This window comes from Chiloscyllium plagiosum, chromosome 22 (assembly GCF_004010195.1).
Source record: "Chiloscyllium plagiosum isolate BGI_BamShark_2017 chromosome 22, ASM401019v2, whole genome shotgun sequence".
Taxonomy (NCBI): domain Eukaryota; kingdom Metazoa; phylum Chordata; class Chondrichthyes; order Orectolobiformes; family Hemiscylliidae; genus Chiloscyllium; species Chiloscyllium plagiosum.
Window position 1 is genome coordinate 34,043,573 of NC_057731.1, and position 18,647 is coordinate 34,062,219.

At 37.6% G+C, this 18,647-nt stretch overlaps 1 protein-coding gene across 1 annotated transcript in view; it reads left to right on the forward strand.

Annotated features, from left to right (window-relative positions):
* Positions 1-18,493, forward strand: part of acsl5 (acyl-CoA synthetase long chain family member 5) — a 58,867-nt gene extending 40,374 nt beyond the window's left edge. The window contains exons 11-21 of the mRNA XM_043712730.1: positions 2,581-2,658; positions 3,075-3,209; positions 3,599-3,733; positions 9,445-9,540; positions 9,812-9,884; positions 11,716-11,804; positions 11,884-12,000; positions 12,958-13,101; positions 13,372-13,473; positions 14,054-14,125; positions 18,237-18,493. Coding sequence (XP_043568665.1) covers positions 2,581-2,658; positions 3,075-3,209; positions 3,599-3,733; positions 9,445-9,540; positions 9,812-9,884; positions 11,716-11,804; positions 11,884-12,000; positions 12,958-13,101; positions 13,372-13,473; positions 14,054-14,125; positions 18,237-18,377 — 1,182 coding nt within the window. The 3' untranslated portion in view covers positions 18,378-18,493. The remainder of the gene's footprint in view (positions 1-2,580; positions 2,659-3,074; positions 3,210-3,598; positions 3,734-9,444; positions 9,541-9,811; positions 9,885-11,715; positions 11,805-11,883; positions 12,001-12,957; positions 13,102-13,371; positions 13,474-14,053; positions 14,126-18,236) is intronic.
* The last annotated feature ends 154 nt before the right edge of the window (positions 18,494-18,647 follow it).

Sequence of the window (18,647 nt, forward strand, 5' to 3'; positions counted from 1 at the left end):
GGCCGGTGAGGTGGAAAATTAGGACAAACGGAAAGAGGAAAGAGCAAAAGTACATAAAGCAGAATGGACTCAACAGTGAATCATCCAGTGTTGGAGAAAGGAAGACCTATTGGATGAACTAGAATGGAAGCTTGCTTCATCCAAACAGATGTGACTGAACAGAGAAGTTACAGGAAAGGAAGTGGGGGGTGGGGGGGAGGGGTGGGGGCAGGGAAACCATAGTGAAGGTAATAATGGAAGTTAGTGGGCTTTGAAAGGATTTTTCTAAATAGTCTATCTCAGAATTAGGGATGGAGAAGTCTAGAGAAAGTTGGAAGTAGATGATGTGAGAGAAGAGTTGAAATTGGAAACAATGTTGTTTAAATTTTCCAATTCAGGTTGAGAGCAGGATGTAGCATAAATATAATCAAAAATGTACTAGGCAAAGGATGTGTATGATGGCATAAAGTTTCCCATTGAAGATTTGTTTTACTTGGAATAAGTAAATGATATTAAAGGTGAAGTTATTTAATGTAAGGTCAGACATCACATAGCACCATGTTATAGTCCAACAGTTTACTTGAAATCACAAGCTTTCAGAGCACTGTTCCTTCATCAGGTAAAGTAGAGGGAAGCACACAGGCACAGAATTTATAGGTGGAGAGATCAAAAGATAGTACAAATTGTGTGAGTGGAGTGTCAACAGCTGAATAGCAAGTGAAGGGATAAGCTATGATTTTATTAATTGAGGCAGAGAGATTATTACAAAACAATAAAAATATTGGAGACAAACCAAATGACTGGAATAACAGCCAGAGACCTGGGTTCAATTCCCACCTCAGGATGATGCATTGATGCACCTGATGAAGGAGCAACGCTCCAAAAGCTTCAATAAACCTGTTGGACTTATAAACTGCTGTTGTGTGACTTCTGACCTTGTTCACCCCAGTCCAACACTAGCACCTCCACATCTTGTTCAATGTTAGACAAGTTCAACCTGGCAGAGGCAGGTGAAAGTGGATGAAAACAATTTCCTGATGAAGGGCTAATGCCCAAAACGTTGATTCTCCTGCTCGTCAGATGCTGCCTGATGTGCTGTGCTTTTCCAGCACTACACTCTCGACTCTGATCTCCAGCATCTGCAGTCCTCACTTTCTGCTACCTGAAAACAGGATAAACCTCCATTCAAGAAAAAAGGGGTGAGCCACCAGCTATCCTGATGAGAATGAGGATTGAAAGTCCCCAGTGAAAGGAAACATGTTAGATGCAGGAAGCTGGAAAGTTTTGAATAGTGATTGAGGGAGAGTGGTGTTGGCCTATAAGAAGCCATGGAAATTGATGAGAAACTGGACATAGGGAGCAAATAGCTAAGATCGGAAGGAATCAGTTCTGTTAGGCAGAAACAGGTTTAAACTATCAGTTTTAGTGTGGCACAAGAGCCATTTTTGGAATGGATATATAAGTAGGCTATCTGAGTTGGAGACTGAGTTTGTTTGGTCACAGTTTGTAGACAAAAGCATTTTTCTCATCCTCACCTATACCTCCCTCCCTGCTTCTATCATTTCTTGAAACCTGCTTTAATTTTTGACCTTGTCCAGTACTGAAATATCAGACTGAAAAGTCAACTGTTTTTCCACACTTACTGCCTGACATGCTGACTATTTCCATGAGCCATATATAGATAGCTCAGATATTCAGCATTGGTTGTACTTTGGGATAGTCACAGAATTGTTAAGGCACAGCCCACTAAATCTATGCTACATTTGTCTGAATTTGAGCACTTTTTTAAAATTTGTGATGATTCTATGGCTTTAAGAGATGCATTTTGTTCTTTTTTTTTAATGAAGAAAGGTTAAGCCTGAAGAGTTGGTCAGGCTTCTCAAAGCCAATAAAGTAATTGGCTTGAGAGGCCTTAGTTTTTTTTAAACATTGGAACAATAGAAGCAACCTGAATGGGTGGGGTCAAGTTCCAACAGAACCAGGATTTTCATTTTAACTTTCAGCAGTTGCTGGGATCTTGAAGCTGGATGTGGAAGCATTTGTTCCTTTCCCTGTTAATGCTAATAGTTGGGGTTCTCTTCCTGCTGCTAGAATTGCACATGAGACAATCTATTTCACTGAACTTGCCTTTGCCAGAGGTGTGTTTATGGGATATTGGAGCAGCTAATTAGTAATAATTAATATACATATTGTTTTGTTAAGAATTTTGATATAGTTTTGATAAGGTAATTCTTTTACTTTTATTTTGTCAGTATTTTAACTCCAGTGTAAAAATAAAGTATGTTTTTCTTAAAGTTGAGTAGTTTGACCAATCGAACTGCAACGCCTTACACTTGCCTTTAAAGTAAGAAAACATTAGGGTCTAGGCTATCATCTTAACATATTTTGAGGAGGTTTGGTCAGTCTATAAGAGTTATTGCAGATTAGTTTGGGTTGAAGATTGGAATGGCATTAACCCTATGCTAAGAATTATACATAAGTTTGCATTATGTTTCAAAGGTGCAATTGAAACTTATTTATTTTTAGGTCACTTGCTAACATGTCTTCAACTGTGGATTGTTTTGAAATAATCTAATAGCCCCCTGTCTCTTATCTGAACAGAGCACATTTATACCCAGAACCGATGATATTTCTATATCCTATCTTCCCCTGGCACATATGTTTGAAAGAGTGGTGCAGGTAATGATCTGTTTTATTGCACACCTTTTTTTGTTTTGTATAAACTGGCTTTATAAAGTAGTAAGCCTTGGGCATATAATATATAATTATAACAAAGGGACTAATATTGGGCAAGATCATTACAATAGACTTTGTGACTCATTTTATTCATTAGTTATACAAAATGCAAATCTTTGCACATAGGCATCTACTGTTACTGATATCCAAAATGTAATTTTAGATTCTTAATTGTGTTTTCGACATGATGAATAAGTAATCCAATTCTTTTCTGGATTCCAAAAACTTCATTCTGAACTGATACAAAACTCAGCAACCAGCCTTGACCTTTCTGGCAATGTTCTGGTATCAGTGCGATTATTAATTATAGGAGCATGTTGAAAATGTCTAATTGAATGGATAAAATTGTACTGTTTCAGACAGCTCTGTACTGTAGTGGTGCCAGAGTGGGATTCTTCCAAGGTAATATTCAATTGTTAGCAGATGACATGAAGATGCTGCAGCCCACTGTCTTTCCAGTTGTGCCAAGACTGTTGAATCGAATCTATGATAAGGTTTGTTTCTTTTGTTGAAAGTAATTTTAGAGAAATGGAATTAATTGATTTTCAGTGCAATTATTCTTCCCAGTATTCTTTTCATAGGGATTTACTCTATTTGAACATTTAATGGATGCCTGAATCTATTTTCTTTCCCTTCCAAAGATCGGGTAAAACCGAAGCCTACCTTTTTTGATTTGAATGCATTGCATTTCTTATACATCTGACCAAATCTGGTCACTGAGACCTATTCACCTTTTAGTGTTCATCAGCCTTGAAAATGCTGTGAATGCCATATTAACCATATTGTAAATTCACCCAAATGCAAAGTTTATTTATATAACTGAATAATTATGAGATACTAAGTACAGAGCCTACATGTCTGAGCTATGCTTGGTTATTCACAGGTACAAAGTGGAGCACAAACACCTTTCAAGAGATGGTTGTTGAATCTTGCTGTCCGTAGTAAAGAAGCTGAAATATCCAAAAAAATTATTAGAAATGACAGTTTCTGGGATAAACTTGTTTTCAACAAAGTTCAGGTAATTTTAACTGTCCCATTTTGCAAAATTATCTGAACAACATGTTTTACTGTCTATCTACATAAAAGTATCTGTGTTTCCTGTTAGGGTCTTGGTTATGCTCAGCTAACATGAAGATCAAATGTATTAATTCTTTGGTAATGTGTGTTATTTTCAGTAAATATTTGTTAGTTTGTGTAAAACCAGTAAAGTTATGTCATATTCATGGGATTAAACATTGCATTTAATATACAATTTTTTAGATTTAGCTTTTGTTTTATACATGGATGTCAAAATACCACTAAGATGGCAGATGATGGTCAAGTGACTTTTGCAATTTCTGCGTAGATGAGGAAGTACCTCTTGTCTCCAGAAAGTTTCTCATTGAATGAGCATGTGTGCAATGCCTCCTTTGAATGAACATGCCAAGATTAAACTATTTGTAGAATTCACATCTCCTACTACTTATCCAAATCTCAAAATCCATAGAACCCTATTCTCACTATCTCTGGGATGGAAATAAATGAAATCTGTCATGTAACCAGTTCAGTCATAAGTGGGTATAATTAACCAGCATCTATTCCCCATTAAAGAGCAATAGCTTTGACCTTCAATTCATTCTGTGTGGACAATAGAAGGATTTGACCACTTAGACATCTGACTGGAACTCATCACTGATAATGAATCTTACTACCCAAAGCACCAGAACCAGACTAGCTTTGAAACAACAGTATGAAAAAGCACCTGAAACAGCAATATCAATGCCTAAAAGGTATCCTCAGAGCTCCAAGCCTGTTCATGTCCAAAAATGTAAAACTTATTTCAAGATAACAAGATATGAAGCAACTGATAGTATTAACGAATGAAAACCCATTTCTTCAAGGGAATCCTGCAATAATCCTGATGTACAACTTTAGCCATTGAATCCACATGGATTTGAGAGAGAAATTGCTTCTTTGGTGGGTGTGCAATCCCTGCTCCTTCCTAATATGAGCAAAACTATGTGACTGTTATGTGACCAATATTTGACTGACTTGGTTTATAACTTGTAAAAGTATCCAATTAGTTATGTATGTTTGTCATTCATATGTGTGTGAGTGATAAAGGAGTGATATAGCATTATATTTCAGGGTGAATATAGGATAAATAATCCTTTATATTTAAAACCACAGCTTGCTGCTGGTTATTCACATTGACCGAGAATTCTTGGGTACAGAAGGAAACAGGAGTTTCAACTCTCTCTCATTTCTGTCTGTAACATCTGTACTTCTAAATTCTAACAACTCTTTCTACTATCATCACATAATGTTGAAAAAAATTTTTTTTCAGTTCACAGATTCACTGAATAGTGCAGGAGGCCATTCAGCCCACTGTGTTTACACTAGCTCTCTGGACACATTGACTTAATACCAAACACCTGCCTCTTCCACATAACACCGCACATTATTTTTATTTAAATCACCCAATGTTCTCTTGAATACCTATTGAGCCCTCCTTCACTTTATTCCAGGCAGTGCATTCCAAATCTAAACCATTTGCTGTGTGAAAAGCATTTTTCTCACCTTGTTGCTGCTTTTGCAAAATACTTGAAAACTGTGCCTTTTGGTTCCTGATCCTTTTGAGAGCTGAAACGTTTTCTTCCTACCTACTCAGTACAGACTCCTGATGATTTTGAAAACTTGTATCTGGCCTCTGCCACTGCTGTGCAGTAATGGGTAGTCATTAACCAAGCGTGGGGAAACAGCTATTTTTCATTTTCTTTGTGGTAACTACTTCAATTACTTTTATGTATATTAAGTTCCTTAGAATAATCTGCCCACGAGCAAGCACATGATCAGTTTGCCAATCTATACATTTCCATAATGTGGAAGATTGAATTTTTCCATTGTGAAGTGCCTCTGGCAATAGATGCTTCAAGCAGAGAAATTCTAGTAGTCAGTTGGAATAAATGCATTTATTGCTAAATTACAGCTCATTGTTATCATCTAGAATAATAAGTGCTGGTTATTTACTCCTAATGCAGTTCAGAACTTGCTTGCAAACCACTTGGCAGCAGTTGATCTTCAAACTAGTAGCTGTTGTATATGGAATATCATTAGGCAGTTCTCCACGTAATGAAGTCTCAGGACAATTTCAATTTTTGAGATTACAGTAATTGAGGTTTTATTCCAATGTGTCTCTGACTTGAATACAGAGTGAAATGTCATTTGCCAACGATGCCAAATTTGAAGTCTAGCAGATATTAACTGACTGCAGCAAGGTATAGATAGGGAATGTTATGATCCTAGTTGATGTTATTTCTGGATGAGTCAGATCCTAGATTTAAAGCTGATTTGCTAGATCTTCTTAACAATAAAACAGAGTAAAATAAGTAGGTAAAATAAAGATAAAATAGAATAAACCAAACTATTTACATATAACACAAATTTTGAAATATATGTTAAAATACAATTCCATTCATCACAACACTCTATAGTACTCACACTAGAGAGAATTTTTGTCTTTTACATCAATAGGACTTAATTTAATTGTAGCTTCAATTCCTGTCTTGAGAATTTGATGTTTCTTTTGGAGCTTTTCATACAGCTGAGCATACACTTTCTCAGCTTCAAATAACCCCTTCACGGAAACCAAACATCTCTGATCTAAAATTTTTAAACTAAACTCCTTTTAGATAAAAACAGAAACAGAAATGGCTGGAACATTTCAGCAGGTCTGGCATCATCTGTGGAGAAAAATCAGAGTAAATATTTCGGGTCCAATGATCCTTCTTCAGAACTAATAGTAGCGAGGAAAATGTTGGTTTTTACGCAGAAAATAGGGTGGGAGAAGGTGGGAGGGGGTAAATGATAGGTGGAGATGGAGCCCAAAGGGCGGGAAGAGCATTTAGACAGATAAAGGATTGGATAACGGTCAACATAGGAAAATAAATGGCTATTAATGAGGACTATTCGTGATTAACAATAGATTATGTGTAATAGCAGACCATGCAATAACAAGGGAGAAAGTGAGCACAGCAGATGCTGGAGATCAGAGTCGAAGAGTATGGTGCTAGAAAAGTACAGCCGGTCAGACAGCATCCAAGGAGCAGGAGAGTCAACATATTTAGCATTAGCTCTTCTTCAGGAATGAGGGTATGGCCTAAGGAGGCTGAGAGATAAATGGGAGGGGGGTGGGGAAGGTAGCTGAGAAGGTGATATCACCGTCACCCCCAACTTCATCTACCTATCACATTCTCAGCTGCCTTCCCCCAGCCCTGCCCACCTCCTATTTACCTCTCAGCCCCTTGGGCCACTGTCTCATTCCTGATGAAGAGCTCATGTTCGAAATGTCGATTCTCCTGCACCTTGAATGCTGCCTGACCTGCTGTGTTTTTCCAGCACCACACACTTCAACACGTGATAACAAGGCTTGGTGTGTCGGGGTTGGGGTAAGGACATGGGAGAAGGTGCCTCAAGCCCAAAAATTGTTGAATTCGATATTAAGTCCAGAAGGCTGTAGTGCTCCCAAGTGGAAAATGAGATGCAGTTCCTCCAGCTTGCACTGAGATTCCCTGAAGCACTGTAGCAAGTCTGAGACACACAGATGTTGTCCAGAGAATAAGATGGTGTGTTGAAGTGGCAGGCAACTGGAAGCTGATAGCAACCTTTGGCAGACAGAACTCTTGGTGTTCTGCGAAATGGTCACCCAGAGGAAAGGCTGAGAGATTTGGGTCTGTTCTCATTGGAAAGAAACAGGCTAAGAGGGGATTTGATAGAGACATACAAGATGATCAGAGGATTAGGTAGGGTAGACAGAGACAGTCTTTTTCCTAGGATGATGACGTTAGCTTGTACGAGGGGACATAACTACAAATTGAGGGGTGATAAATTTAAGACAGATGTTAGGGGCAGGCCCGTTCTGCGCTGTATTATTCTATGTTCATTTTCCCAATGTAGAGGAGACCACATTGTGTGCAGCAAATGCAGTAGACTAAATTGAATGAAGTATAGGTAAAGTGCTACTTCACCTAGAAGGTGCATTTGGGCTCTTGGATACTGAGGATTAAACGTTAACTCTGATTTCTTTCCACAGATGCTTTCCACAGTCTTGCTGAGCTTTTCTAGCAATTTTTGTTTCTGTTTCTGATTTCCAGCATCTGCAGTTCTTTTGAGATTTTTTTCCCTTTTAGAGAGAATGTATTTCTTAACAACCTTAAACCTTCTCAGGAGCAACTGATTCCCACATCCAGCTTCAACCAAAATTTCTCCAAAAACCGAAATCGAAAAGCTCTTTTTCAAGCTACGCGTGTTATTGCTAAGTCCAACCAGAATCTTCTATCTGACATTACACTGCTTGCTTTGTTTGTTTGTTTGTTAGTTTTCCACTAAAAGAACCCCAGGAAGTCTTGCCCTAATACTGGGTTTTAAAGAACTCCCTAAAAACCTTTATGCCAGTTGTTCAACATTCAAAAATCCAAATAAATTACATTAAAGGTAAAGTTGCCATAGGTCCACCAGACCACGGGGCTGCTCTCTCATTACAGAGAGACAACTGATGATGGTTTATCCTGAAGGTCACCACGCCTCAGGAGGGGAGAGAGACTGAGAGGAGAATCCTTCATGGTAACTATAGCTGAGGTAGGAATTGAACCCATACTGTTGGTATCACTACACATCACAAACCACTCATTCATCCAACTGAGTTAATATATAAATTATAGATCTTATATCACAGTTAGCAGAATGGACAGACAAGTGGCAAATTCATTTTAAAAAGGTGATCCATTTTTTCAGGGAAGTGGGAAGAAGATTCAACGGCATAGTTCTCAAGTATGCAGGAACAAATTGATTTAGGGTTGGGGGTGAAAGGAGATTCATATGCACAGATCTTTGGTTGCAGGAGATATTGAAAACGTGGTTGGCAAAGTATCTGGGATCCTGAGCTTTGTAAATAGAGATATTATGTCCAAAGGCAGAGATTTTATGCTAATCTTTTCTAAGGTCTTATGAAGCCACAACTCGAATGTTGCCTAGATCTAGTCACTTCACATTGAGAAGGATGTTCGGGTCCTTGAAAGAATGCAGAGGGAATTTACTACAATAGTTCCAAGGTGAGAGAATTTAGCAGCAAGATTAGTTTGGAAGAGCTGAAATTATTCTCCTTGGAATAAAGGTGATTGAGGGGAATTTTGTTTGAGATGTAGATTATAACAGAAAAAGGCAGAAAAAGAACAGATCTTCCCATTAGTACAAGGCTTAAAAACCACAGAATTAAGAAATTAGGCAAGACATATAGGGGACTGGGAGAAAAAAGCTTACAGATTGTAGGAAACAAGAACAGGAGAATATGATCTTGCTGCCTATGAGGGTGATGGAAATGGAGATGATCAATGATTTCAAAAGGACTTCATATTTGGCATGTGAAGGAAATAAAATCTAGCACAATGGGGATAGAGTGAGGGGTAAAACTAACTAGAAAATTTCTATAGAGAGCCATCATGGTCTCAATGGGTTGGACGGTCTCCTTTTACACCATATTACTCTCTGACTCTAGTTGTACCCTATGAGTACAAATTGTGTTTATACATGTTATTATCTTAAACTGCACATGAGCAAAGTACCAATACTAAGAACCAGTTATCAACAAATTCTACATCCCAGTTTATCATTCAATGAAACAATTCCTTCTTTCTCTTTTGTTTATGAACATTTTAATTTGTATTTGAAAATAATATTATGTATGTACCAAAGGCTACAATGGGAGGACGTGTCCGTGTGATGGTAACAGGAGCTGCTCCCATCTCCCCTTCTGTTCTGACGTTCCTTCGAGCAGCACTGGGCTGTCAAGTAAGTACAGGTTCTAGCTTGTACTTTCTTAGTTATCTGCTTTCACTTCAAAATTTAATTCTGCATTCCAAACCTTTCTAATACATTGCAGGTTTTGTATTTTAGGAAATGAATGAAAATTACATTTGTGGGAATATTTAAGTTGGGAAATAAAGGCCAAAAAAAATCAAAGAATTACCACCATGAATAAATAAATTTTGTGCTTTAACAGTAAACCTAATTATATTGCGTTGGTAAGATGGGATCTAGATGCTTTTGTTGTCCTGTCTAGATTTTTGAAGCATATGGACAAACCGAATGCACTGCTGGATGCACCATCTCGATGGTTGGAGATTCTACTGCAGGTAATTTGCTTTACAAACAGCCCAGCCTCTCCAATCTCCTCTCAAATGCCTTAATTATCAATTAAAATGTTTCCTTCAACTCTTACTCTAAATCAATGTTACCTGTCAAGTGTGACTGATTTCAGAATTGGACAACAAGTAAACAAACCGCTTAATTAACTAGAATTAACAATAACTGTTTAAGGTTGATTTACATTCTAAATCCATTTCTAATTAACATAATGGAAAACATGCTAAGGGAACTGGCTCACAAAGCTTTGAATGTATCGTGGGCAGAGGAAGCTGCGAGATTAGAAGAGGGAAACTGTTGGGATTTGAGAATTTTAAAAATATCCCCATATACTGAAGCAGGAGGTAAATGAGAAGAAGAATATTCCATTTGACAACCTCAAGTCCCTGTAGTGCCATTCAATGAGATCAGGGCTAATCTGTGGCTTAACTCCAAACAACTACCTTTTCCTCTATTTCTTTGGCTAACAAAAATCTGTCATTCAGTTTTAAAATTAACAAATAATTAATTGCTGTTTGCAAAGGGATCTAGTGGACGGGGTAAGTGGAATTTTTGTAAGGTAAGATGCAGGTGTTGGTGTTCTGGGTAAGTTGTTGTTAACGCAATATGGAGTATTGGGTCCATGAAAAGGCCATTGCAGAGTAGTTAATAGGCGAGGAGATGGCGGAGAAATCAAATTTGAAGTTAATTTCAAGCTTGGATGAAGGTCTTGGTGGCAATTGAGGACTGAATTCAGGAAGGAGATTGGTACTTGTTTCAAGGTGAAAATGGGACTCTGTGCTCTAGACGTTGAGTTTGATACCAATTTTCATTAGTCAATGAGGTTTCATATTGGTGATGATTGAGCAGTCACTGTCATGGCAAACAGGATCAGAAGGTTGGGGATTAAATTTTGCATGGTAGCAAATGACAGTTTTGGTTTTTCCAAAATTTAGTTGTAATAAATCTCGAACTCTTTCAGAATGTAACGTCTAACCAGCATCTAACAACAATAATGGAATCTTCTGCTGTTATCTTGTTAACACAAAAGAAAGGTGGCTATTGGCAGCATGTATCTGAAAGCTGACTCCAAGCTGTAGCTAAATTTGCCAATAAGCCAACTATAGAAGTACAAAATACAAGTTTGTAACCTAAGAACACCAGGACCGATGAAGACATGGGAAGATAAATTTTACAGGAGATGGAAGTTGAAACAAGTAGGATTGAGGCTATGAGTGTACCATGATGTGATTCTACAACAAAGCAACTAGTTTTACTCTGAGCTGTCTTCTTTTAGGTGGAGATAATTGACAACTATTGTGCTGACAGAATTTCTTTAAGAAAGCCTAGATTGTAATTAAAGATGACCAACCTATTGCCTATATATGGAAGTATTATAATTAATTCCAGTTTCTTCTTTCTGATCAATTGTGACTAAATATAGCAATGTCCTATTCTATACAGGTTCTATCCTGAGATGTTGATGGATACCATGAAAAATAAACTGACACCCTGATCAAACAAAAGTGCATGTCTAACTTTCCAGATCTTAATTGTTGTATACAAACATTCAATAGCTTACTGTGCACACAGCCATAGAAGGATACGATACAAACAATAGGACACGATGCGCCTATATTCCATGTGCACATGCAAGCTGTTGGAAGAGAATCCCTTATGATCTCGCATTTTTTGAACATGGGTATAGTGAATATTGACAGGTTCAAAAGCAAATCCACGTGGACAGCCTCTGACCTGTTTGCCATGGGCACCAAGTGGCCACGTTTGGCTTGTTCATGAAATCATCATTCCAGTCTGTTCATGTACTGCTTTTCCTTCTAGGCCATGTTGGAGCACCGATTCCCTGTAATATTGTAAAATTGGTTGATGTTGAAGATATGAATTATTTTGCTGCCAATGGAGAAGGAGAGGTAATGGAGAACTTATCACGCTATGCTTTAAATGTTGGAAACAGACATTTGCTGATGCTAGTGGCCTTTTCTAATTTAGGTCTGTGTCAAGGGCTCAAATGTGTTCAAAGGTTATCTTAAAGATTCGGAAAGAACAGCTGAAGCGAAAGATTCTGATGGATGGCTCCATACAGGGGACGTTGGAAAATGGCTGCCTGTAAGTCATTTCCTTTAATTTCATAAACTAATTGGATATCTTCATACTCTAATCTGTGGTTGTTTGTATGCTATGCCCTGCCTGATTCAAGCTCCTCTTGCTTCAGAGTTCTGTAATTACAGTACATCTCTAAACAGGTTCAACAGAAATATTCATAACTTTCCAAGAGGCTCTTGTGATGCAGTGGTAGTGCCCCTATCCCTGGTCAGAAAAGCCAGGTTCAGTTTTATCTGTTTTAGAGGTGAGTGACAACATCTTTCAAGAGGTTGGTTAGAAAATACCTATAAATTTTCAAAATCCATCGATCTCCTTTTAGACAGAGTAGCATTGATTTTTTTTTCACTAACAGTACGACTGCGTAAGAATATTGCAATAGATGATTGATTCAACATTGACATAAATACTTGCTCAACCTTTTTCATTTCTTCTCCTCCTTTCAGAATGTTATCAGAGCTGAAAACTAGATAGTTGCAGCCTCAGTTACCTCAGGAAGATGATATGAATGCTATCTAGTCCTGTTGCTGTGTTAATTAAAATGTTGTTATTTACTAGAAATGTATATCACAACTGAATTTGAGTATAGTTGCTTTCCTGGAACTGATTAACTCTGAATGCAAAGGAAAAATCACGCTGTGCTCTAAAAAAGATTAATTGCTTATTAATTCCATCTGAGAAGCCTGTTTAGGCTCGAATAATTAACTGAGCCAGTTTTTTAAGCTGCAATGCACCTGTCTGAACAAGTAAAATACTAATGAGTTTTTGTTTACAACTAATGAGCATCGGAAGATTGAAAGGACAATAATGAGCAAAGGTGATTCTACTGTTAAGAAATAATGAGTGTTTGCTCTTAATAATTAATGACTAATTTCTGATTGCTCACTGAGATTTAACAGCAAAAATGTTGGAGAGAGAATTTGGATTTTTCTGATCTACTTCATCTCACTTTTGCATTTTCAGAATGGAACACTGAAAATAATTGACAGGAAGAAGAATATATTTAAACTAGCTCAAGGAGAATATATTGCACCAGAGAGAATTGAGAATATATATATTCGAAGCGCTCCTGTAGCCCAAGTTTTTGTGCATGGAGACAGCTTGAAGGTAATATTTAGGTGATTTGTCATCTCTATGTTTTATATTTTTGACTCCCAAAGCTATTTTGAATAATACTATCTTGTATGTGTACTAGGAAATAAAAAAAAAGCTATCCTGCTATGATTTAACTTGTGGTTAAATTTCTGTTACTTGGTTTTTATGTCTCGTTGAACACTACTGGTATTTATAGCAGGTTGTTGCATGAATTTTGGAAAGTCTTCATTTTGCTTTCAATAAACTAATTATATCACGTACTTTTTTTTACACCCTTTTCAGTCTCATTTAGTAGCCATTGTGGTGCCTGACCCAGAGGTACTTCCAGAATTTGCCACAAGTAAAGGATTCAAAGGCTCTTACCAACAACTTTGCAAGAATTCAGTACGAATTTTTATTTTCTAAATGTAGTTGCTTAAGATTTAAATTAGTATAAGAACTTGTAATGAATCTTGGAATCCTCTCCATTTACGGTTTTTCTAATTTTAAATGACTGATGGTGGATTAAAACTATGAAGATTCACCTTGTCTTTGGGTCAATTGTTAATGTTTCTAGTGTGGAAGGACTCCAACTGTGCATATTTATTCCTATTCCCCGGAAGATCAATGGCATTGGATGGTTTGTGGGAGAGGGCCCGTAGATTTGAAGTGGATAAAATGCCTTGCATTTGTTGTTGAAAGGTGAACAGTTGCGGTTCATGGACCAGTGTTGTCTTGTTAATTCTTAAGAAGTCACCAGTTAAGATTTATGTTCGTGCTATGCAAGACATTAAGTAAATCATGGACTCTGCTGATGAAATCTAAATTCCACCTCTATGCATGAATCCAGAGGCTTTCAAATTGAAATAAAAATTAAATGATCCAGTTTGATCAAGCATATTTGGTTCAGATCTAGGTTTACCAATGTACAAAGAAAGCAAAGGTTGTAGTACTTTTCTCACATCTTTACCCTCTCCATTTTTAGGAAGTAAAGAAGGTTATTTTAGAAGACATGGTTAAACTGGGAAAAGAAGCTGGACTAAAATCATTTGAACAGGTACATTATTAAATTCAAAACTTAAAACACAGCAATATAAATTGACTATTTGAGTGACACTATAATAATTAATCCCTCAACCCTCACCTGTCTGTTGATTCAATTACATCTCCATCTTATTACTGGCTATTCTTCTCTAAACTGCACAATGTTTAAAGTAGTTCATGATTTACCATCAATGTGTTTATTCCATAGTAACTGGTGTAAAGATGAGCAATTCTTTCCTCTGTGATTTGATTTGGGAGCCAAGAAAAATAGAACTTAAAAACAATCCTGCAATTGTTTTTATCATCCAATATAGCCTTGCTGGAATATATTCTGCGGTCATCAATCACTGCTGGGTCAAAATTCGGAAATTACATTCCTAATGTGGGAATGGTGGTGTTTGTAACTCATGTGGACTTGTGCTTTAATAAAGCAACTCCCAAATATCATCTCCAGTGCAACTCGGGCTGAACAATAAATGCTGGCCTAACCAGTGACGTTCACATCTCGTGAATTTTTCAAAATGATAAATGTGTGTACAGTGATCTCCTTTTGCTTAGTTTTATAGTGTTCTAATTTCCCAACACGTGCAGGTATCCCAACATACAAATCTCCCACAAAAACAAAAGCGTTCACCACTGTAACTCCAGTCTTTTCCCCAAAGACTTGCAATTTATTTCCTGGTAACACTTAAATATGCTGTCCATTCCTTTGCTTCACTCTCCTATTTATTGACTGTGCACATCCACGCCTAAGACTAAATGGGTGCCTTTGTCTCAAAGGATTGAAGCAATCTGGCCTTGACTGAACAAGAGCTAATCAAGCTATTTTAATACTAAAAGTGTGATATGGACAGAGAAAGTTGGTTGTTGATCCTCAGCGCTTTAAATTTCAATAGCATCTTGTACTGTAGTCAGGGCAAATCTTGGTTAAATATTTTTCTATAGTTTAAAATGTTATTAAACTAATAGTCCTGAATCAACCTTTATAAAAGCAGGATTAAGACAGTTAGCTGCTCCAGCACTTTGTCATCAGATTAGATGACTGATTTGTACCTTAGCTCCTTTCAATTTTGTATTTGCTCCAAATCCTTTTATACCCTTATGAAATGTAAATCAATCAATCTCAGCTTTTAAATTGTGTAAGAGTAACAAGCTGCCACATAGCGCATATATATGATAGAGTTTGTCCTTATGTAGTTCACTGTGAATGTATCAGCTGACCAAGGCACTTTGTGTGTTATGTCTAATCATATCTATGACCAGCTCTGAATAACATGAAGGGAGGGAGAGCAAATTGCTACAACTAGTTAAGAGTATGATTTCCATTAACATAGAGAAGGACTTCTTTGCGTTGTAATGTCACTGTGTCAGCAATTCAAGGATCCAGGCTCAGGCTCTGGCTCTGGGACTTGGATTCAAATCTCACCACAGATATTAAATTCAATCTATAATTTTGCAGACAGAAAGAACATTCACAGAGTGCATAAGTTCCATCTCAAAAAAATAATTGGTGACTGCCATTCTCAAGTTCATTTTACAGAGCAATGCTTCTATCAATTACTTGTCAACCAGTCAGCACTCTCCTAGAGTCATAGAGATGTACGGCATGGAAGCAGACCAACTCTTCTGACCAGATATCCCAAACCCAATCCAGTCCCACCTGCCAACACCTGGCCCATATCCGTCCATACCCTTCCTATTCATATACCCATCCAGATGCCTTCTAAATGTTGCAATTGTACCAGCCTCCACCACTTCCTCTGGCAGCTCACTTCATACACGTACCACCCTCTGTGTGAAAATGTTGTCCCTTAGGTCTCTTTTATATCTTTCCCCTCTCACCCTAAACCTATGCCCTCTAGTTCTGGACTCCCCCACACAAGGGAAAAGATTTTGCCTATTTATCCTATCCATGCCCCTCATGATTTTATAAACTTCTATAAGGTCACCCCACAGCCTCTGACAATCCAGGGAAAACAGCCCTAGCCTATTCAACCTCTCCCTATAGTTCAAATCCTCCAACCCTGGCAACATCCTTGTAAATCTTTTCTGAACCCTTTCAAGTTTCACATCTTTCTGATAGGAAGGAGACCAGAATTGCACGCAATATTCCAACAGTAGCCTAACCGATGTCCTGTACAGCCGCAACTTGACCTCCCAACTCCCGTATTCCAATACTCTGACCAATAAAGGAAAGCATACCAAACGCCTTCTTCACTATATATCAACCTGCGACTCCGCTATGAACCTATCATATTTTAGTTTTCTCTTTACATTGGCACGTTTTGTGAATTGTCCTGATTAGTGCTAGATGAAAAATGTTTCAGCAATACTCAAGATTTTACATTATCCATTGAGGTAGCATCTACTGCTTTTGGGGGGAGGAAGTTCCACACTTTTACTATCCTTTGTGTAAGAAGTGCTTCTCAATTTCATTCCAGAATGGTTTGCTCTTAGTATATATTCTTACGGGGGGAGTCAAAACAAGAGAAAACATCTTATTTATCTACCCTTGCAAGTTCATAAAGTTTCAAACCCACTAATCTCCTAGTTATATTTGTCAAGGAATATAATCCTAGTTTATATAATCTTTTTGAAGCTAATCCTTGGAGCACAGGTAGAACTATAAAACCTTTACAACACTCCATCCAAGGGTAATAAATTTCCTAAACTATAATGTCAAGAATGGTACATGTTATCCAACAAATGTGGTTCAGCCTAGATCTTTGGAGAGCTGTTTGTTTTCCTGCTTTATGTATTTTAGCCTTCTAGCTAGAAAAGAATAACTCTATATTGTTCTGTTTTGTATCTGACTACATTTTAATAATCAGGACATAGAACAGATTTAAGTTACCACTGTTCCTAATCTTTTCACTATTTATTTAAATAATATTTATTCTTCCTTGGACCAAACTTGTGGGCAGCACGGTGGCACAGTGGTTAGCACTGCTGCCTCACAGCGCCAGAGACCCACCTCAGGCGACTGACTGTGTGGAGTTTGCACATTCTCCCAGTGTCTGCGTGGGTTTTCTCCGGGTGCTCCGGTTTCCTCCCACAGTCCAAAAATATGCAGGTCAGGTGAATTGGCTATGCTAAATTGTCCATAGTGTTAGGTAAGGGGTAAATGTAGGGGTATTGGTGGTTTGCGCTTCTTGGGTCGAAGGGCCTGTTTCCACATTGTAAAGTAATCTAAAAATGGATAAGTTTACACTTTCAAGTTTCGAAATCCATCAACCAGGTTTGTCCGCTTATTCAATCTATCAATGGCTCTTTCTAAATTTTTGCTTCCATCTGCATTTTCACTACGTTACCAATCATGGCATTGCAAACTTGGTAATCTTATGTTTTCAAATGATTAATTGACATCATGAAAGCAAAGTATTGCAGATGCTGTAATCTGAAATAACAATGTATTGGAAAATCACAGCAGCTCTGGCAGCATCTTTGGTGAGAGACACACAGTTAAAACTTTGTCAGAACAAATAATGTACAGATGAGTAACCAGGCATAGATCCTGTGGGAAACCAGCTGCTTTCTTTTGAATCAAGTAAATGTCCATTAAGTACAGCTGTGTCTTCTACCACTTAACCATGGACTTATGGAATGGTAGCAGCACAGAATGGGATACAGCATAATGTCCTTATCTCTGAGTCAGGAGGTCCAGTTTCAAGTCCCACCTGTTCCAAAGGTGTGCCAAAGTGACCAAGTTGGTTTAATACCAACACCACAGGAGCAAGTTACTTGGATCAGTCTGTCTGTGTTGAGTCTCAGAAGGAATATTTCACTTACAGACACTCTCCATAGCTCTGCATGTTCTTCCTTTTTTCCTTTTAGGCCTCTATAACACTCCCGAAGATCCTAATCACTTGCAGGGTGAAAAGATTCACATTTTCATTGCTTCTTTTCTAATTACCTTGGATCTGTACCTTCTGTTTCTCAATTTTTCTAATCTAGGTTTATTTATTTCAACTAAACATCATGTTATCTTAACCTTTTCCAATTACCAAGAACTCCAGAATGTGAGACACCACATTTAAATGTTGCAATTTTGACTCTTAAACCAATTTGTTAGTGACAAGATCATTCTTTTTGGAAATATTCTGAAATCAAATCTTCTCTTTTAGGTAAAAGATCTTTATCTACACACGGAGATGTTCACTATTGAAAATGGACTCCTAACCCCAACACTGAAGGCCAAAAGATCAGAACTTGCCAAGTACTTCAAAAGTGAGATTGATCAGCTCTACAAGAACACACAAGCATAGTTGTCAATACACAGTAAGGAATCTCTGGATTGTGCTTCTTGTCTTGTTGCCTTTGAATAGCATATTCAGCCTCAAACTGTACAATCACAAACTCAATAAAACACATTTACAACAGACTTGAAAATTGTGTGCGAATTTAGAACATCAACATGCAGTGTTTCAAATTTTTGATTTAAAAGTTGAAGTTTTATGATAACTGCCGAAAGGAGTGAGAGTGATGGTGTGTGTGTTTGAGGGGAGGGAATAAAATTATAATGATCATGAACCCAG